This window comes from Nerophis ophidion, linkage group LG09 (assembly GCF_033978795.1).
Source record: "Nerophis ophidion isolate RoL-2023_Sa linkage group LG09, RoL_Noph_v1.0, whole genome shotgun sequence".
Classification (NCBI taxonomy): Eukaryota; Metazoa; Chordata; class Actinopteri; order Syngnathiformes; family Syngnathidae; genus Nerophis; species Nerophis ophidion.
In genome coordinates this window covers 68,732,385-68,755,556 of record NC_084619.1, presented here as the reverse complement: position 1 = coordinate 68,755,556, position 23,172 = coordinate 68,732,385, and the positions used below count along the sequence as shown (strand labels likewise).

Here is a 23,172-nt window from a genome sequence, read left to right as displayed (position 1 = left end):
TAAACTACTAATACTACAACTATACTGCTAATACTACTACTGTACTATAACTGCACTTCTACTCTACTGCTACTACTGCACTACTAATATCACTGTACTATTAGTACTGTACAACTACTAATACTACTCTACTAACACTATTGAACTATTAGTACTGTACAACTACTACTACTACTCTAGTAACACTATTTAGCTATTTCTACTACAAAGATACTAGTACTTCTGCAACTGTACTATTAATACTACTGTACTATTTCTACTACAACATTACTGATACTACTACAACTGTACTATAAATACTACTGTACTAGAAAATACAAGGCCATTACAACTTATTGTTAAAAAAGTACTGGATAAAACTATGCTACCTTATTTTGCCATGTTAGTTTTTGCTGAACTAAAGTGTTGATATTGACACTCCTACAAAATAAAACGTTTGTTTTACAAATCAACTTTTTTCCTTAGTCAAAACATTTCTCAACCTTTTCGAACAGGAAAACAATTGAAACGTTCATACGTTTCCTCTGAGTCCACTTTTGCATTCATTAACAGTTAGTTACACAACTTCTGATCATTCTGAAATTTTTTAAAGATATTTTGTTGAAGTCAATTGTCTTTTTTTTTTTTCCCCTTCACCAGGCTCAGAAATTAAAATCCAACTCGACGACTGACAGCATCTTCTGTGTGGTGAGTTACACACACACACACACACGCACACACACACACACACACACACACACACACACACACACTGGTTATCATTTGGAATAGGGACCAAGTTTTTGTTCAGAACTTGTGGGGACCACCCTTTCTACAGGTTGTGAGGGCATAAAAAAATGTGGTAAAATGGCCACTGCCCAGTTAGCTCATACACGTCTTTAAATCTCTGGATTGATGAAGTAATGTGCTGTTCATACTTACTGGGGACCCTGGGGAAACAGAGTACATATGGTTCATGGGCACCAAATTTAAATCATTTTGCACAATTCACACAAATTTGTACGTGACTACTAAGGACCATTTAAAAGAGCTAGTGCAATACCAGCTAAAGCCCGATTAGGGGGCTTCTGTTCAAATGTCTCACACTCAAACTAACCAGTAAACATTTTTTATGGGCCAAAGCTTAAAAATCACTTAGGCATCTTCAGAATGGATCTGACTATCATTTAAAAAGGTTTCCCTATAGGGGACCTGTTTTTGTGGTCCCCATACCGTCAGAAGTCCCCTAAAGGTGTGTAAACAGAGCAATATCCCCATTAAGTCAGCATTGCCAACACACACACACACACACACACTGGTTATCATTTGGAATGGGGACCAAGTTTTTGTTCAGAACTTGTGGGGACCACCCTTTCTACAGGTTGTGAGGGCATAAAAAAATGTGGTAAAATGCCCACTGCCCAGTTAGCTCATACACGTCTTTAAATCTCTGGATTGATGAAGTAATGTGCTGATCATACTTACTGGGGACCCTGGGGAAACAGAGTACATATGGTTCATGGGCCATCCATCCATCCATCCATCCATCATCTTCCGCTTATCCGAGGTCGGGTCGCGGGGGCAGCAGCCTAAGCAGGGAAGCCCAGACTTCCCTATCTCCAGCCACTTCGTCTAGCTCTTCCCGGGGGATCCCGAGGCGTTCCCAGGCCAGCCGGGAGACATAGTCTTTCCAACGTGTCCTGGGTCTTCCCCATGGCCTCCTACTAGCTGGACGTGCCCTAAACACATCCCTAGGGAGGCGTTCGGGTGGCATCCTGACCAGATGCCCGAACCACCTCATCTGGCTCCTCTCGATGTGGAGGAGCAGCGGCTTTACGTTGAGCTCCTCCCGGATGGCAGAGCTTCTCACCCTATCTCTAAGGGAGAGCCCCGCCACCCGGCGGAGGAAACTCATTTCGGCCGCTTGTACCCGTGATCTTATCCTTTCGGTCATGACCCAAAGCTCATGACCATAGGTGAGGATGGGAACGTAGATCGACCGGTAAATTGAGAGCTTTGCCTTCCGGCTCAGCTCCTTCTTCACCACAACGGATCGATACATTGGTTCATGGGCACCAAATTTAAATCATTTTGCACAATTCACACAAATTTGTACGTGACTACTAACGACCATTTAAAAGAGCGAGTGCAATACCAGCTAAAGCCCGATTAGAGGGCTTCTGTTCAAATGTCTCACACTCAAACTAACCAGTAAACATTTTTTATGGGCCAAAGCTTAAAAATCACTTAGGCATCTTCAGAATGGATCTGACTATCATTTAAAAAGGTTTCCCTATAGGGGACCTGTTTTTGTGGTCCCCATACCGTCAGAAGTCCCCTAAAGGTGTGTAAACAGAGCAATATCCCCATTAAGTCAGCATTGCCAACACACACACACACACTGGTTATCATTTGGAATGGGGACAAAGTTTTTGTTCAGAACTTGTGGGGACCACCCTTTCTACAGGTTGTGAGGGCATAAAAAAATGTGGTAAAATGCCCACTGCCCAGTTAGCTCATACACGTCATTAAATCTCTGGATTGATGAAGTAATGTGCTGTTCATACTTACTGGGGACTCTGGGGAAAAAGAGTTCATATGGTTCGTGGGGACCACATTTAAATAATTTTGCACAATTCACACACATTTGTACGTGACTACTGAGGACCATTTAAAAAAACGCGTGCAGTATCGACTACAGCCCGATGAGGGGGCTTCTGTGCAAATGTCTCACACTCAAACTCACTAGTAAACATGTTTTATGGGCCATAGCTTAAAAATCACTTAGGCATCTTTAGAATGGATCTGACTATCATTTAAAAAGGTTTCCCTTTAGGGGACCTGTTTTTTTGGGCCCCATACCGTCAGAAGTCCCCTAAAGGTGAGTAAACAGAGCGATGTCCCCATTAAGTCAGCATTGCCAGCACACACACACACGCACACACACACACACACACACACACACACACACACACACACACACACACACACGCACGCACACACACACACACACACACCCTGGTTATCATTTGGAATGGGGACAAAGTTTTTGTTCAGAACTTGTGGGGACCACACTTTCTACAGGTTGTGGAGGCATGAAAAAAAATGCGGTAAAATGGAGACCCTGGGGGAAAAAGAGTTCATATGGTTCAGAATGGATCTGACTATCATTTAAAAAGGTTTCCCTTCAGGGGACCTGTTTTTTTGTCCCCATACCGTCGGAGGTCCCCTAAAGGTGTGTAAACAGAGCGATGTCCCCATTAAGTCAGCATTGCCAGCACACACACACACACACACACACTGGTTATCATTTGGAATGGGGACAAAGTTTTTGTTCAGAATTTGTGGGGACCACCCTTTCTACAGGTTGTGGAGGCATAAAAAAAATGCGGTAAAATGGCCACTGCCCAGTTAGCTCATACACGTCATTAAATCTCTGGATTGATGAAGTAATGTGCTGATCATACTTACTGGGACCCTGGGGAGAAGAAGTTAATATGTTTCATGGGGACCAAATTTCAGGAATTTTGCACAATTCACACAAATTTGTACGTGACTACTAAGGACCATTTAAAAGAGCGAGTGCAATACCAGCTAAAGCCCGATTAGGGGGCTTCTGTTCAAATGTCTCACACTCAAACTAACCAGTAAACATGATTTATGGGCCAAAGCTCAAAAATCACTTAGGCATCTTCAGAATGGATCTGACTATCATTTAAAAAGGTTTCCCTATAGGGGACCTGTTTTTGTGGTCCCCATACCGTCAGAAGTCCCCTAAAGGTGTGTAAACAGAGCAATATCCCCATTAAGTCAGCATTGCCAGCACACACACACACACACACACACACACACACTGGTTATCATTTGGAATGGGGACAAAGTTTTTGTTCAGAACTTGTGGGGACCACACTTTCTACAGGTTGTGGAGGCATAAAAAAATGCGGTAAAATGGAGACCCTGGGGTAAAAAGAGTTCATATCGTTCAGAATGGATCTGACTATCATTTGAAAAGGTTTCCCTTCAGGGGACCTGTTTTTTTGTCCACATACCATCAGAGGTCCCCTAAAGGTGTGTAAACAGAGCGATGTCCTCATTAAGTCAGCATTGCCAGAACACACACACACACACACATTTCCCTTAAAGTGGTGAGTGCTAAAATCATCCCAGGAAGTCACATGACCTCTTGCGCTGGCGGTCCCGCCTACGTCGGACGCCGTTTGAGGCGTGAACGCGTTGCTGAGGAGACTCTTAAAGTTCACGGTAAATGTCGTTTTATCATAATAAGAATAATAAAACGCTGAGTTGACATTTCATGCAGGCAGGGAGGTCTGCAGGAGATGACCTCGCAGTTAGCTCGTAGCTTCATTAGCAAGACTTCTGCTTGCACGCACACACACACACACACACACACACACACACACACACACACACACACACACACACACACACACACTGTGACATTTTGTTTGAATAAAACAACCTTTGAGTTAGTTGTGTCGTGTCTAAGAAGATGAATACATCTATGGAAAAATGTATTTATTCATTTATTTATTTATTGCTGAGCCCGTGGTAACAAAACAAGGAACAGTGATGACATAAAATCAATATATAATTCGTCCATTTAACTAAATCTTATCTGATGGTTTTGGAATAATAGGGATAATATTTGACTAACAGTAAAACAGACAATTTTTGTAATTTTTTTTTTAAGCAAAGCTTGCTGAGTTTGCACATTTCCTCATCAAATAGAGTGTACAATCTGATTGTGTAATCCCTCAAAGGTCGGATGGTGCTAATAACATTTCCAAAACATCACATGTTCTACCGTGTTTTCCGGAATAAAGAGCATACCGATATATGAAAAATATTTCCATATATTAGTCGCACCAGACTATAAGCCGAGGATATGTATGTTGTGAAATGAGTTCCAGGAATAATCTGTAAATGTTTATTTACATACCTTTATTATATCCAAACAATGTCTGTAACAGGGCAGTAAAACGGCTGATCAAACAAAACAGAAGTCATGGTCATGGACCCCCTAGCTGCGCAAGCTAGCTCTCCAATCAGCTTTACAAATCGTTTCAAATCTTTATACAGCAGCAAAACTCCACGGTGACGTTTTAGTGAATTTACTGAGGAATTTGTGAAAGTGAAATAATACAAAAATAATGCCATTGTACGTTAATAATACTAAACGTATTAGTATATTAGCTAATGCTATTGACGCTAGCTTGATTACATTACGTAAAAATATGCATGAAAACACTCCTACGGACATTGTAAGTAAGAATTGTTTAAGTTATATTAAAAAAAATTACATAAATTGATTGAAGTGGTGAATGAAGGAAGTAGAAACACTATGAATTTCTACTTCCGGTTCAAAGCTTTAAACAGCAGTAAACACATACCTGCAGTGAGCGAACGTGTCCAAAAGAGGGCGCCCGAGCACAAACAACAACAAACACGTTGAAGTGTCTTTGCATGTGTTTCATGAAAACTCTTTGCTTTAAAAATCCATTAATGAGCCGCGCCGTTTTATAAGCCGCAGGGGTCAACGCGTAGAAAAGAAAGTAGCATTTTATAGTCTTAAAATTGACGGTATTATTTAACAAGACATTCCATTTTTATTAGTTTATTAATGTGATCACAATTTATAAATATGAAACCCACAATGCACTTTTCCCAACAAGGAGTTCAGTCTGAGTGATGGACGGTTGCTAGGTAACCAAAGAGGGCGTGGTTAGCGTGACTAACAAAGATGTCATCCCTTCCAGGACCCTCAGATCGACGGTCCGAGCGTGTCCAACTCCATCGCGGGAAACTCTGCCCCCTCCAGACGAGCCGGCGCTCTGCTGCCCGCTCTGCTGCCCCCTGTGGTGTGGCTGTGGACTCACTGACGCGTTGTCATGGCGACGTCAGGTGTCACACTTCCTCCCCTTGTTTTTCTTCCTCATTAAACCTCGTCAAGTACACCTTGAGTTTGTGCATCCACGCAAAATAAAGCTCCAATCAGGGTTAGGTACGCCCACATTTGCTCTGGCGAGGATTACACACGCCCACATTTGCTCTGGCGAGGATTTGGCACGCCCACTTTTGCTCCGCTGATGATTAAAAAAGACCACTTTTGTTCTGGTGAGGATCAGACACCCCCACATTTACTCTGATGAGGATTAGACATGCCCACATTCACCCATGTCAGGATTAGACACGCCCACACCCATTCTGGCGAGGATTAGACACGCCCACATTCACTCTGGTGAGGATTAGACACGCCCACATTCATTCTGGTCAGGATCAGACACGCCCACATTCATTCTGGTCAGGATTAGACACACCCACATTCACTCTGACGAGGATTGGACACGCCCACATTCATTCTGGTCAGGATTAGACACGCCTCACATTCACTCTGGTGAAGATTAGACACGCCCACATTCATTCTGGTCAGGATTAGACACACCCATATTCCCTCTGGTGAGGATTAGACACGCTCATATTCACTTTGGTGTGGATTAGACACGCCCACATTAACCCTGGTGAAGTTTAGACACGCCCATATTCACCCTGGTGAAGTTTAGACACGCTCATATTCACCCTAGTGAAGTTTAGACACGCCCACATTCACCCAGGTGACGATTATACACTCCTACATTCAGTCTGGTGAGGATTAGACACGCCCACATTCACTCTTTTGAGGATTAGACACGCCCACATTCACTCTTTTGAGGATTAGACACGCCCGCATTCAGTCTGGTGATGATTAAACACGCCCACATTCACTCTTCTGAGGATTAGACACGCCCACATTCACTCTTTTGAGGATTAGACACACCCACATTCACTCTTTTAAAGATTAGGCACGCCCACATCCACCCTGGTGAGGATTAAACACGCTCATATTCACTTTGGTGTGGATTAGACACGCCCACATTCACCCTGGTGAAGTTTAGACACGCCCATATTCACCCTAGTGAAGTTTAGACACGCCCACATTCACCCAGGTGACGATTATACACTCCTACATTCAGTCTGGTGAGGATTAGACACGCCCACATTCACTCTTTTGAGGATTAGACACGCCCACATTCACTCTTTTGAGGATTAGACACGCCCGCATTCAGTCTGGTGATGATTAAACACGCCCACATTCACTCTTCTGAGGATTAGACACGCCCACATTCACTCTTTTGAGGATTAGACACACCCACATTCACTCTTTTAAAGATTAGGCACGCCCACATCCACCCTGGTGAGGATTAAACACGCTCATATTCACTTTGGTGTGGATTAGACACGCCCACATTCACCCTGGTGAAGTTTAGACACGCCCATATTCACCCTGGTGAAGTTTAGACACGCCCACATTCACCCAGGTGAGGATTATACACTCCCACATTCAGTCTGGTGAGGATTAGAGACACGCCTACATTCACCCTGGTGAGGTTTAGACACGCCCACATGTACTCTGGTGTGGATTAGACACGCCCACAATTACCCTGGTGAAGTATAGACACGCCCACATTACCCCTGGTGGTGATTAGACACAACCATATTCACTCTGGTGTGGATTAGACACGCCCACATCCCCTTTGGTGAGGATTAGACACGCCCACATTCACCCTGGTGAGGATTAGACAGCCCACATTCACCCTGGTTTGGATTAGACACGCCCACATTCACGCTGGTGAGGATTAGACACGCCCACATTCACCCTGGCGAGGATTACACACGCCCACATTCACCCTGGTGAGGATTAGACACTCCCACATTCATTCTGGTCAGGATTAGACACGCCCACATTCACTCTGGTGCCGATTAGACACGCCCACATCCATTCTGGTCAGGATTAGACACACCCATATTCACCCTGGTGAGGATTAGACACTCCCACATTCACCCTGGTGAGGATTACACACGCCCAAATTCACCCTGGTGCGGATTAGACACGCCCACATTCACCCTGGTGAGGATTAGACACATCCATATTCACCCTGGTGAGGATTAGACACGCCCACATTCATTCTGGTCAGGATTAGACACACCCACATTCACTCTGGTGCGGATTAGACACGCCCACATTCATTCTGGTCAGGATTAGACACGCCCACATTCACTCTGGTGTGGATTAGCCACGCCCACATTAATTCTGGTCAGGTTTAGACACGCCCACATTCACCCTGGTGAGGATTAGACACGCCCACATTCCCCCTGGTCAGGATTAGACACGCCCACATTCACCCTGGTGAGGATTAGACACGCCCACATTCACTCTGGTGATGATTAGACACGCCCACATTCACTCTGGTGATGATTAGACACGCCCACATCCATCAACATACCACATTTGCCAAAAGTAGAGAAAGATGCACAAGATGAAGAGATTGTAAATACTTTCATGTTTTTTTTTATGTTTCTGGATTTTTATATTCCTGTTTTTTTATGATTTTGGTTCTTTTCAAGACGAAGGACACACACGCCGCTCCTTCCTTCCTTGCTTCCTTCCTTTCGCCTCCTCGTCTGTCAAGTTTCTAAAAACCACTCCTCAGTCCCCGCAGGATTTCACCTTTTTTTTTTTTTTTTTCTTTTTCTTCCGACTGTTGGCCTCGCATACTTGAATTCACGGCAGCTTTTTCAGAAAGTCTGCGGCGAAAGTCGCAAAGTTTTACAAGCTTATTTTATTTTCAAAGATAGTACGTTTTTATGAATTTGTTTTCAATGTTCCTCGTAACCTCGAACTAAAAAGCACAGGATTTTAACATCATTTGTAAAACTAACAGTGTTGATGTTTTACTCGTTTTACGGCACACGGATTTAAAAGTGGACACTAGATGGCAGTACTCTCAGCTCATACTGTTTAATTCCTACACATTCATTCATGATCTGTTTTACTCCATTTTTGTTGGTGCATGAGAGATTATCATCACACTTCAACATCTCTAACATGTCAATGCTGCCTCTTTGCTAGCTCAGCATTGCACATGCAAACATCTTCCTGATCGTCTTACTGTGGCTAAATAAATGTCAAATACGTGTAAAGTCGGAAGTAAACGTTTATATGCTACTATATTACCCAGAAAGCTTAGCGCTGTGGACAGGAACAGGAAGTAGGTGTGGTTTGATCAATAAATAGTGGATATATTGTTAGACATTGTTCTAAACCACAGGTGTCAAACTCCATTTTTTTTGGCCCTCAAAAGCCTGGAAATAATACGTCTCAATAAAGTACCGTAACTTTTCCTACTAAATGTATTATTTATTTCTATTTTGGCAGAAAAAAAAGTGCTCTATGTAGGTCTAATTATGCAAAAATATATGATTAAACATTCAAACCATTTTTTAAAAATAGATATGCATACTAATAATTATTATTTCAAAGCAAGTTATCCATCAAATTGTACATTGTTTCTAATAAAATGTAATATTTATTGTGGTTTTTACAGCATTTTTCTCAATTTTTAAAAATGTTTTACTTTTTTTTTTTTACTGTAATAAACTTTGGTGCCGTTTTGGCATTTACAGTAATACACCCAACAATCTACACTTATTGATTGGCAGTAAAAAAAAAAATGGTGCCAAAATTTGATTGTAAAATTGCATTTTTTTTTATTCACAGTAAAAAAAAAAGTAATGTAAATTTTACAGTGAAACTGAGCTGCTTCTTCTTTTTTTTTTTTTTTTTACCATATAAAACAGCAGTACTGTTTTTCCACGTACAGTAATATACACAACATTTTGAGGTGAAATTTTTGCAATTTACTAGAGATGCCCGATTAAATCGGACTCCCTGATATTGTCGTCCGATGAATGTTTAAAAATGAAAAAAAACAATACTTTTTTTTTTTTTTACTGTAATTAACCATGGTGTAGTTTCGGCATTTACAGTAATACACCCAAAAATCTACACCTATTGATTAGCGGTAAAAACAACAACAACAAAATCGAACAATCTGACAGCTCAGGTGCCAAACTTTGCATTGTAAAATTGCAGTTTTTTTTTAAATTTACAGTAAAATTATGGCAACTGAGCTGCCTTTTTTTTACGATTTACAGTAATATACACTACATTTTGAGGTGAAATCATTGCAATTTACTAGAGATGTCTGATAATATCGGACTGTTGATATTAACGGCCGATAAATGTTTTGAATTGAAAAAAATACATATAAATGAAATATATATATATATATATATCCATCCATTTTCTACCGGTTATTCCCTTTTGGGGTTGCGGGGGGCGCTGGTGCCTATCTCAGCTACAATAGGGCAGAAGGCGGTGTACACCCTGGACAAGTTGCCACCTCATCGCAGGGCCAACACAGATAGACAGACAACATTCACACTCACATTCACACACTAGGGATCATTTAGTGTTGCCAATCAACCTAACCCCATGTCTATATATACATATATATATATATATATATATATATATATATATATATATATATATATATATATAGAGAGAGAGAGAGAGAGAGAGAGAGAGATAGATATACATACTGAAATTCAAGTATTTCATATATATATATATATATATATATATATATATATATATATATACATATATATATATATATAGTGAATTCTAGATATAAATATACTCCTACCCCCTTAGCCCCGCCCACCCTGACCCCGCCCACAATCTCCTGAATTCGGAGGTCTCAAGGTTGGCAAGTCTGAATTAAGTGTTGGACAATATCGGAATATATCTGCAAAAAAGCCATTATTGGACATCTCTACAATTTACCATATATTATTTTTATAGTTAAAAAAAATATATCTACTAATAAAATGCATAAGAAAATATTATAATAATAGTATTCACTGTTAGACACGGCCCTCCGGGACCAAACATAAGTGCCATGTGGCCCTCAGTGGAAACCACTTCGACACCTCTGGTCAACACAAATAAAACAAAGTAAATAAGTTGAATAAGTTTTTCTAAACTGTCGACAGAATGTTGTCTGTCTAGCTGTGTTGGCCCTGTGATGAGGTGGCGACTTGTCCAGGGTGCACTCCGCCTTCCTTCCCGAATGCAGCTGAGGTAGGCTCCAGCACCCCCGCTGCCACCACAAAAGGGACAAACGGCAGAAAAATGGATGGATGGATGTTGACAGAGACAAATTTGATTGGACGCAGTAAACAAAGTTGCAAGACTGAACATAACCGGCAGAAATTGAAAAGGGACAAGCGGTAGGAAATGGATGGATGTTTGAATTTGCATGAAATTTGTGGGGACTGACGAGCTCGCGCTAATTATGTCGAATTTTTTACCCTAAACGAGCACGAGCCAGCCATTGGTCTGCTGCCGTTAGGGGGAGGAGCTTAGGAGTTCAACAAAGTGGGAGGAGCATCTTAATGAAAGCTTGTTTGTTTTTTTCTGAATATTGTTTTCCACGTGACTAATGTACATTTCTCTGCATCTGCAACAAATATATCAAAGTAACTCTCCTCTCCTTGCTTAAATACCCACTTATTTTTCTACATTGGCCCTGCTCTTCTGAAGGTGAATAATAATCATGACAATGATGACAATAGGAATAATGAAAGTGAGAGTCGGGATCACGACAGGCTGGTCTGAATGTTTGGAGAACATCCTCACGCACGTTTGAGCCGACTTGTCGCTTTTCGGAGGAAAAGGAGGCGATTGCTGATTTATTTTTAATTTTTCAGCTTCTTTTGCCGTCGTCTTTGCTTGTGAAAATGTCTCATTTGTTGTACAGATCATTAAAGTTGGGGAAAAAAATCACACAAACTTGACTCCTGGTTCCTTTGCTAAGTCCCGCCCACTGCACAAATGCACGTGGAGTTCATGCAGAGCTCCGCCCCCGCTATGCTTTAATTGATGTAAGCTCCGCCCCCCCTGAGTTAACACATGTTACCATTGGCAACAAGTTAATCAATCAATCAAAGTTTAGCCCTTAATCACCAAGGCACTCAGATCCCACATAAGGGCAAGGAAAAACTCAACCCAATGGGATGACAATGAGAAACCTTGGAGGGGACCGCAGATGTGGGGACATAATAATAGTGAGAGTCCAGTCCATAGTGGATCTAACATAATAGTGAAAGTCCAGTCCATAGTGGATCTAACATAATAGTGAGAGTCCAGTCCATAATGAATCTAACATAATAGTGAGAGTCCAGTCCATAGTGGATCTAACACAAAAGTGTGAGAGTCCAGTCCATAGTCGATCCAACATAATAGTGAGAGTCCAGTCCATAGTGGATCTAACACAATAGTGAGAGTCCAGTCCATAGTGGATCTAACATAATAGTGTGAGAGTCCAGTCCATAGTGGATCTAACATAATAGGGAGAGTCCAGTCAATAGTGGATCCAACATAATTGTGTGAGTCTAGTCCATAGTGGATCTAACATAATTTTGTGAGTCTAGTCCATAGTGGATCTAACATAATAGTGAGAGTCCAGTCCATAGTGGATCCAACATAATAGTGAGAGTCCAGTCCATAGTAGATCCAACATAATAGTGAGAGTCCAGTCCATAGTGAATCTAACATAATAGTGAGAGTCCAGTCCATAGTGGATCTAACATAATAGTGAGAGTCCAGTCCATAGTGGATCTAACCTAATTGTGTGAGTCTAGTCCATTGTGGATCTAACATAATAGTGAGAGTCCAGTCCATAATGGATCTTACATAATAGTGTGAGAGTCCAGTCCATAGTGGATCTAACATAATAGTGAGAGTCCAGTCCATAGTGGATCTAACCTAATTGTGTGAGTCTAGTCCATTGTGGATCTAACATAATAGTGAGAGTCCAGTCCATAGTGGATCCAAAATAATAGTGAGAGTCCAGTCCATAGTGGATCTAACATAATTGTGTGAGTCTAGTCCATAGTGGATCTAACATAATTGTGTGAGTCTAGTCCATAGTGGATCTAACATAATAGTGAGAGTCCAGTCCATAGTGGATCCAACATAATAGTGAGAGTCCAGTCCATAATGGATCTAACATAATAGTGTGAGAGTCCAGTCCATAGTGGATCTAACATAATAGGGAGAGTCCAGTCAATAGTGGATCCAACATAATTGTGTGAGTCTAGTCCATAGTGGATCTAACATAATTTTGTGAGTCTAGTCCATAGTGGATCTAACATAATTGTGTGAGTCTAGTCCATAGTGGATCTAACATAATAGTGAGAGTCCAGTCCATAGTGGATCTAACATAATAGTGAGAGTCCAGTCCATAGTGGATCTAATATAATTGTGTGAGTCTAGTCCATATTGGATCTAACATAATAGTGAGAGTTCAGTCCATAGGGACGGCGTGGCGCAGTGGGAGAGTGGCCGTGCGCAAACCGAGGGTCCCTGGTTCAAATCCCACCTAGTACCAACCTCGTCACGTCCGTTGTGTCCTGAGAAAGACACTTCACCCTTGCTCCTGATGGGTGCTGGCAGCTCCCTCCATCAGTGTGTGAATGTGTGTGTGAATGGGTAAATGTGGAAGTAGTGTCAAAGCGCTTTGAGTACCTTGAAGGTAGAAAAGCGCTATACAAGTACAACCCATTTATCATTTAACATAATAGTGTGAGATTCCAGTCCATAGTGGATCGAACACAATAGTGAGAGTCCAGTCCATAGTGGATCTAATATAATTGTGTGAGTCTAGTCCATAGTGGATCTAACATAATAGTGAGAGTCCAGTCCATAATGGATCTAACATAATAGTGAGAGTCTAGTCCATAGTGGATTTAACACAATAGTAAAAGTCCAGTCCATAGTGGATCTAACATAATAGTGAGAGTCCAGTCCATAGTGGATCTGACATAATAGTGAAGTCCAATCCGTATTGGATTTAACATAATAATGAGAGTCCAGTCCATATTGGATCCAACATAATAGTGAGAGTCCAGTCCATAGTGGATCTAACACAGGGGTTAGGGTTACGGTTAGGGTTATGGAAGGGAATGGAACATAGTCAACGTGTACAATTGTTGCTAACAAAAATTCCTCAAACTAGTCCACTACCTATAATATGGGCTTTTTTAAACACAAGATCATTGTCTCCCAAAATGTAATTAGTTAATGAGGTCATTAGAGACAACAATCGTGGTTACTATGAGGTTTGTCACACCGCTGCTTATCTACCTATTCGGACTTTATCAGTGAATTCTCAGAGTTTGCCACTGATCTAGTGACGCATGCCGACAATATAATTATAATGGGGGACTTTAATATCCACACGAATACCCCATCAGACTCTCCGTGCGTGGCGCTCCAGACTATAATTGATAGCTGTGGTCTTACACAAATAGGAAATCAACCCACGCATCGCAACGGGAATACAATAGATCTGGTGTTTGTACGGGGTGTCACCACCTCCAAAGTTTGGAGTAATGTCCGATCACTACCTCATAAAATTCAAAGTTCTGACTCTTTGTCAACAATCTAATATAATATAACTGGCTTTAGCAGCCGCAACATTAAGTCTGTCACAACTATGACTCTTGCTGGCCTACTGCCTTCGGTAATGGCGCCATTCCCAAATGATGTGGGCTCTATCAATAACCTCACTAACAGCTTTAACGACGTCCTGCCTACCATTTAGTATAGCGCCGCTAAAGCTAAAAAAAGGCCCCTAAAAGGCGTACCCCATGGTTTACAGAAAAAAACAGAGCTCCTAAACCAGGTCCTGGACAATTATTTTTACTCCGGGGGCCACAATAAGAGAAAAAAATATGTGTGGGGGCCGGCATATCTATTTTTAAGAACACGTATACAAAACCTCACAATAATGTCTGATTGAATGCTAAAAATGTTACGATACACCGCCTTAAAAAACATAATGGGATTTTCTTAAATTTTTCTACGAACGATAAAACACTGAATATTGACAAAATATGAAATATGTTGATCAAGTGAAAGGCAACAAAAATGTAACAAACAGTGAAATAGGAATGCGAAAAGTACAAAATAAACCAACCTACAATCTGACACATCTGATATATAACTAAGTTGTGAAAATCTCTTTCCGCGTCTGTGGAAACGCTTCCCGCCCACACTACTTGGTGCCTCGTCTGAGCTGCTGTGACGTACATGACCATCGTACTAATTAGATTACCAAAGTAACTAATTAGATTACCATAGTGGCCCCCGGGCCTTATTTAGCCCAGGTTTGTCCTAAACTATCAACTATAAAGCTGGAACTCAAATGGTGTGCGAAAAAACGTGAGGTTTTCCATCAAGTAATAACTTATAAACGCATGCTCTCCTTGGCTAAAGCTACACACCCTGTTTCCATATGAGTTGCGAAATTGTGTTCGATGTAAATATAAACGGAATACAATCATTCGCAAATCCTTTTCAACCCATATTCAGTTGAATATGCTACAAAGACAACATATTTGATGTTCAAACTGATAAACACAATTTTTTTTGCAAATAATAATTAACTTTAGTGTTTGATGCCAGCAAAACGTGACAAAGAAGTTGGGAAAGGTGGCAATAAATACTGATAAAGTTGAGGAATGCTCATCAAACACTTATTTGGAACATCCCACAGGTGTGCAGGCTAATTGGGAACAGGTGGGTGCCGTGATTGGGTATAAAAACAGCTTCCCAAAAAATGCTCAGTCTTTCACAAGAAAGGATGGGGCGAGGTACACCCCTTTGTCCACAACTGCGTGAGCAAATAGTCAAACAGTTTAAGAACAACGTTTCTCAAAGTGCAATTGCAAGAAATTTAGGGATTTCAACATCTACACTCCATAAAATCATCAAAAGGTTCAGAGAATCTGGAGAAACCACTCCACGTAAGCGGCATGGCCGGAAACCAACATTGAATGACCGTGACCTTCGATCCCTCAGACGGCATTGTATCAAAAACCGACATCAATCTCTAAAGGATATCACCACATGGGCTCAGGAACACTTCAGGAAACCACTGTCACTAAATACAGTTGGTCGCTACATCTGTAAGTGCAAGTTAAAGCTCTACTATGAAAAAGCGAAAGCCATTTATCAACAACATCCAGAAACTCCGCCGGTTTCTCCAGGCTCGAGATCATCTAAGATGGACTAATGCAAAATGTGGTCTGACGAGTCCACATTTCAAATTGTTTCTGGAAATATTCGACATTGTGTCATCCGGACAAAAGGGGAAGCGAACCCTCCAGACTGTTATCGACGCAAAGTTGAAAAGCCAGCATGTGTGATGGTATGGGGGTGCATTAGTGCCCAAGACATGGGTAACTTACACATCTGTGAAGGCACCATTAATGCTGAAAGGTACATACAGTTTTTAAAACAACATATGCTGCCATCTAAGCACCGTCTTTTTCATGGACACCCCTGCTTATTTCAGCAAGACAATGCCAAGCCACATTTAGCATGTGTTACAACAGCGTGGCTTCGTTAAAAAAAGAGTGTGGGTACTTTCCTGGCCCGCCTGCAGTCCAGACCTGTCTCCCATCAAAAATGTGTGGCGCATTATGAAGCGTAAAATACGACAGCGGAGACCCCGGACTGTTGAAGGACTGAAGCTCTACATGAAACAAGAATGGGAACAAATTCCACTTTCAAAGCTTCAAAAATTAGTTTCCTCAGTTCCCAAATGTTTATTGAGTGTTGTTAAAAGAAAAGGTGATGTAACACAGTGGTGAACATGCCCTTTCCCAACTACTTTGGCACGTGTTGCAGCCATGAAATTCTAAGTTAATTATTATCTGCAAAAAAAAAAAAAAAAAGTTTATGAGTTTGAACATCAAATATGTTGTCTTTGTAGCATATTCAACTGAATATGGGTTGAAAAGGATTTGCAAATCCTTGTATTCTGTTTATATTTACCACAATTACCCAAATCATATGGAAACGGGGTTTGTATAAGCGTTACACAAATTGAATCTGCATATTTAAAAGTATTCAAGTTATTTAAGTGATATAGTTGGCAGAACTCTGTGTGGAACAACCCTTACATTTCCCCGTGGAGAGAAAAGTGTCATTTTAAATTGTTAAAGTAGCAGTATTTATTCATGGAGAAAATTTAAAAGCAGACGTGTGACACGAGTGACCAAATCCGGTTAAAATGCGAGACTTGGACTATGGTAATGTTGAGGGAGCCCCGGCGGTTCTTCCTCTTGTTCCCCTGAGAAGGAGCCCCATATCCAGGCTGTGCAGACGTCTTCATGCACGGAGCTCTTTTCAGAGTGTGGAAATAAATCCTTACATCTTTGTCTTTCTATATTTAAATCCAAATAGGTGGACTCATGTCTTACTGTGCCTTTTATTGTAGGCAATTTATTGTGATTCATTTCCTGCCTTAGTTGCAATTAATGTTTATGAGGGGACATATTGAATGTCCAACTACTACAAACCCCCAAAGCAGGGAAGTTGTTACGTTGTGTAAATGCTAAATAAAAAGAGAATACAATGATTTGCAAATCCTTTTCAACTTATATTCAATAGAATAGACTGCAAGGACAAGATATTTCAAGTCCACACTGGAAAACTTTATATTTTTTGCCAATATTAGCTCATTCGGAATTTGATGCCTGCAACATGTTTCAAAAAAGCTGACACAAGTGGCAAAAAAGACTGAGAAAGAGGAGGAATGCTCATCAAACACTTATTTGGAACAGGCTAATTGGGAACAGGTGTGTGCCATGATTGGGTATAAAAGCAGCTTCCATGGAATGCTCACTCATTCACAAACTAGGACGGGACAAGGGTCACCACTTTGTCAACAAACTATAACGACCGGGTCGCATCGTGCTGCGGTGTTCGTTCTCCCAGGAATGCAGATAGGCTTCGGACCCAGCGTGAAGGTAAGAACAAATGATTTATTTAAAAAATAAATCAGACCTTAACAAAGAAAAACGTGCTCATAGCAATTAAGGCAAAAAACTAAAAGAGCTAGCATGGGAGCTGGAAGATAAAGTAGTGAGCAGGAAACAGACGTCGTCACTTGTTGTACAAAAACAAACTAGGAAGCCAGGCCGAGTGAGGCCAGGGCAAGGACTAAATAGTGGCAGGTGTATGTGATTTGCCGTCATGGCAACTGAGACAACAAAATCAAGAGGTGCTGAAAACACAAGTGACTTAGACAACGTAAACAGGATATGATCCGGGTAGCGGATCATAACACAAATGCGTGAGAAAATAGCTTAAGAAAAACATTTCTCAAGCAGGTATTGCAAGGAATTTAGGGATTTCACAGACAAAGTTCACCCTGCCCAACCCCGAAAGGGACAAGCGGTATGGAGGGTTGGCTTTACAGTGGGGCTCAACTCTTCGCACACCTGGTTTTAGTTCAATGTCCTGCTCCTGGGTGAGTTGCCAACCATGTCTGTGAGCCCCACCTGCTCATGATATTTACCAACCCCGTTTCCATATGAGTTGGGAAATTGGGTTAGATGTAAATATAAACGGAATATAATGATTTGCAAATCCTTTTCAACCCATATTCAGTTGAATATGCTACAAAGACAACATATTTCATGTTCAAACTCATATACAGTATATGTATACTTTTTCAAATACTAATTAACTTAGAATTTCATGGCTGCAACACATGCCAAAGTAGTTGGGAAAGGGCATGTTCACCACTGTGTTACATCACCTTTTCTTTTAATAACACTCAATAAACGTTTGGGAACTGAGGAAACTAATTGTTGAAGCTTTGAAAGTGGAATTCTTTCCCATTCTTGTTTTATGTAGAGCTTCAGTCGTTCAACAGTCCAGGGTCTCAGCTGTCGTATTTTACGCTTCATAATGCGCCACACATTTTCCATGGGAGACGGGTCTGGACTGCAGGCGGGCCAGGAAAGTACCCGAACTCTTTTACTACGAAGCCACGCTGTTGTAACACGTGCTGAATGTGGCTTGGCATTGTCTCGCTGAAACAAGACCGCACTTAGATGGCAGTATATGTTGTTCCAAAACCTGTATGTACCTTTCAGCATTAATGGTGCCTTCACAGATGTGTAAGTTACCCATGCCTTGGGCACTAATGCACCCCCATACCATCACACATGCTGGCTTTTCAACTTTGCGTCGATAACAGTCTGGATTGTTCGCTTCCCCTTTGGTTCGGATGACACGATGTCGAATATTTCCAATAACAATTTGAAATGTGGACTCGTCAGACCACAGTACACTTTTCCACTTTGCATCAGTCCATCTTAGATGATCTCGGGCCCAGAGAAGCCGGCGGCATTTCTGGATGTTGTCGATAAATGGCTTTCACTTTGCATAGTAGAGCTTTAACTTGCACTTACAGATGTAGCGACAAACTGTATTTGGTGACAGTGGTTTTCTGAAGTGTTCCTGAGCCCATGTGGTGATATCCTTTAGAGATTGATGTTGGTTTTTGATACAGTGTCTGAGGAATCGAAGGTCACGGTCATTCAATGTTGGTTTCCGGCCATGCCGCTTACGTGGAGTGATTTCTCCAGATTCTCTGAACCTTTTGATGGTATTATGGAGTGTAGATGTTGAAATCCCTAAATTTCTTGCAATTGCACTTTGAGAAACGTTGTTCTTAAACTGTTTGACTATTTGCTCACGCAGTTGTGGGCAAAGGGGTGTACCTCGCCCCATCCTTTCTTATGAAAGACTGAGCATTTTTTGTGAAGCTGTTTTTATAGCCAATCATGGCACCCACCTGTTCCCAATTAGCCTGCACACCTGTGGGATGTTCCAAATAAGTGTTTGATGAGCATTCCTCAACTTTATCAGTATTTATTGCCACCTTTTCCCAACTTCTTTGTCACGTGTTGCTGGCATCAAATTCAAAAGTTAATGATTATTTGCAAAAAAAAAAAAATGTTTATCAGTTTGAACATCAAATATGTTTTCTTTGTAGCATATTCAACTGAATATGGGTTGAAAATGATTTGCAAATCATTGTATTCTCTTTATATTTACATCTAACACAATTTCCCAACTCATATGGAAACGGGGTTGTGAACGGCTTCCTGCCGCGATCGTGTGGGTTGTATGGATTATTGATGGAGGACGTCGCTCGTCCGATCGTTCCTCAGTTCTACTGCTGGTTCTTCTGCCCTGATTGCTCCTCCTTCTCCCCTTTCATACAGCAGATTTAGAGCAGGTGTGTGTGTTACGCACCTGGTTCTGATTGCTGCAGCGTCTCTCCAGGCGCGCCTCGCCTCTCCGATTCCGCTGCATACACCACCTCCTGGCCGCCATCTTGCCTAGGACCATGATTTGACCCCGCTGTCGGTCCGTCGGCTTCGTCTCTCCACAAGGGTTTGTCATTTTTTACTCATCCTTCCCCAGCGTTTACCTTTTTCCCATCGTCCTGTAACCCTGTCCACTGTTTGTTTGTTTCATCTTGAACGTGTTTGTGCTGAAAACAAAGTTGTGTCGTACTTGTGCGATGACAACAAAGACCTGCCCTATAAAGGACTATCCTATCCTTCAAGACACACGTGACAAATTGAAAGCGTAAAAAGAAGAATGGCAAGCAGTTCCCATATTTGGCTCCGAGGCGGGAAGTCGCCACATGTTGAACTTCCCGCATTGACCGCCTCCCACCCCAGCACATCAAACATCAGCGAGGGGGGGTGGGGGGTGGCGAAGGTGTTGGGGGTGGCTGAGGTTTAGAAGGGTGGCGGTGGTGCGGTTTTCTTGCTGACGCGACAGAAGAGACGCTGCCAGACGTTCACTTCAAACGTCTTTCATGAGAGAAGCACTTAGCTCCTCCTGCTCGCTAATGGACGCCCAAGACTTTGGGAGCAAATCACTTTCAACTATTTTTTATTTATTTATTTATTTACTAAGCAACTTTTATGATAAACATGATTCGACCCAAAATAGTCACACCTGTTTGTAAAAGAATGATTTGGAAATAATGAGCATATTTGTACAACTTTAACATCTGAACATTAAAACATGTCTTTGCAAAATGATGACTTGTATTTACACGATAATAAGCAACATATTTATAGAGTAGTGGCATCAAGTAATTTATAGCAGATATTTTAATAGAGGCGCCCCTGGAGAGACGCTGCAGCAATCAGAACCAGGTGCGTAACACACACCTGCTCTCAATCTGTGCATCTCTTCCTGCTGTATGGAAGGGGAGAAGGAGGAGCAATCAGGGCAGAAGAACCAGCAGTAGAACTGAGGAACGATCGGACGAGCGAGAACCACCGAGAGCCCCGGAGCGACCGAGACGACTGAAAAGGAGCAGCAGGAGGTGGAGCTGAAATGGGGCGGTTGGTAGAGTGGCCGTGCCAGCAACTTGAGAGTTGCAGGTTTGATTCCCGCTTCTGCCAACCTAGTCACTGCCGTTGTGTCCTTGGGCAAGACACTTTACCCACCTGCTCCCAGTGCCACCCACACTGGTTTGAATGTAACTTAGATATTGGGTTTCACTATGTAAAGCGCTTTGAATCACTAGAGAAAAAGCGCTATATAAATATAATTCACTAGAGTACTTTTACCATAGTAACAGAGTGTACTATGTTTTAAAGTAGTGACATATATTTCTTTAGTAGCAGCATGTATTTATGCAATAGTAAAACAAGTATTTGTTTAATTTATATTAATAATGAGTCTTTTTTAAAGTAATGGCATATATTTTTAAAGTAATGGTGTATATTTTTAAAGTAATGGTGTATATTTTTGAGGCAATGACATGTATTTTTACAATATTAAATATTTTTAAAGTAATGGCATACTTTTTTTTTAAGTAATGGTGGATATTTTCAAAGTAATGACATTTATTTCTACAATAATAGTAAGTATTTTTAAAGTAATGGCATACTTTTTTTTTTAAAGTAATGGTGGATATTTTTAAGGTAATGACATGTATTTTTACAATAATATTGAATATATTTTAAAGTAATTGCATACCTTTTTGTGAAGTAATGGTGTATATTATTGTGGTAATGACATGTATTTTTACAACAACAATGAGTATACTTTAAAGTAATAGTATATCTTTTTTAAGTCATGGTGTATATTTTTGAGGCAATGACATGTATTTTTACAATAATATTAAATATTTTTAAAGTAATGGCATACATTTTTTTTTAAGTAATGGTGGATATTTTTAAGGTAATGACATGTATTTTTACAATAATATTGAATATATTTTAAAGTATTTGCATACCTTTTTGTGAAGTAATGGTGTGCATTTTTGAAGCAATGACATGTATTTTTACAACAATATTAAGTATTTTTAAAGAAATGGCATACATTTTTTTTTAAGTATGGTGGATATTTTTAAGGTAATGACATGTATTTTTACAATAATATTGAACATATTTTAAAGTAATTGCATACCTTTTTATGAAGTAATGGTGTATATTATTGTGGTAATGACATGTATTTTTACAACAACATTGAGTATACTTTAAAGTAATAGTATATCTTTTTTAAGTGATGGTGTGTATTTGTAAAGTAATGGTGTATATTATTGAGGCAATGACATGTATTTTTACAATAGTAAGTATTTTTAAAGTAATGGCATACATTTTTTTTAAAGTAATGGTGGGTATTTTTAAGGTAATGACATGTATTTTTACAATAATATTGAATATATTTCAAAGTAATTGCATACCTTTTTGTGAAGTAATGGTGTACATTTTTGAGGCAATGACACGTATTTTTACAATAATATTAAGTATTTTTAAAATAATGGCATACATTTTTTTTAAAGTAATGGTGGATATTTTTAAGATAATGACATGTATTTTTACAATAATATTGAATATATTTTAAAGTAATTGCATACCTTTTTGTGAAGTAATGGTGTATATTATTGTGGCAATGACATGTATTTTTACAACAACATTGAGTATACTTTAAAGTAATAGTATATCTTTTTTAAGTAATGGTGTATATTTGTAAAGTAATGGTGTATATTTTTGAGGCAATGACATGTATTTTTACAATAATATTAAGTATTTTTAAAGTAATGGTGGATATTTTTAAGGTAATGACATATATTTTTACAATAATATTGAATATATTTTAAAGTAATTGCATATCTTTTTGTGAAGTAATGGTGTACATTTTTGAGGCAATGACACGTATTTTTACAATAATATTAAGTATTTTTAAAGTAATGGCATACATTTTTTTTCAAGTAATGGTGGATATTTTTAAAGTAATGACATGTATTTTTACAATAATATTGAATATATTTTAAAGTAATTGCATACCTTTTTGTGAAGTAATGGTGTATATTTTTGAAGCAATGA

The 23,172-nt window shown here is 40.2% G+C and overlaps 1 protein-coding gene across 1 annotated transcript in view; it reads left to right on the top strand.

Annotated features, from left to right (window-relative positions):
• The window catches only part of LOC133559674 (GDNF family receptor alpha-1-like), a 160,977-nt gene extending 149,240 nt beyond the window's left edge, over nucleotides 1-11,737 (top strand). Inside the window, exons 9-10 of the mRNA XM_061911661.1 lie at nucleotides 640-687; nucleotides 5,757-11,737. Coding sequence (XP_061767645.1) covers nucleotides 640-687; nucleotides 5,757-5,879 — 171 coding nt within the window. The 3' untranslated portion in view covers nucleotides 5,880-11,737. The remainder of the gene's footprint in view (nucleotides 1-639; nucleotides 688-5,756) is intronic.
• Nucleotides 11,738-23,172: the final 11,435 nt, after the last annotated feature.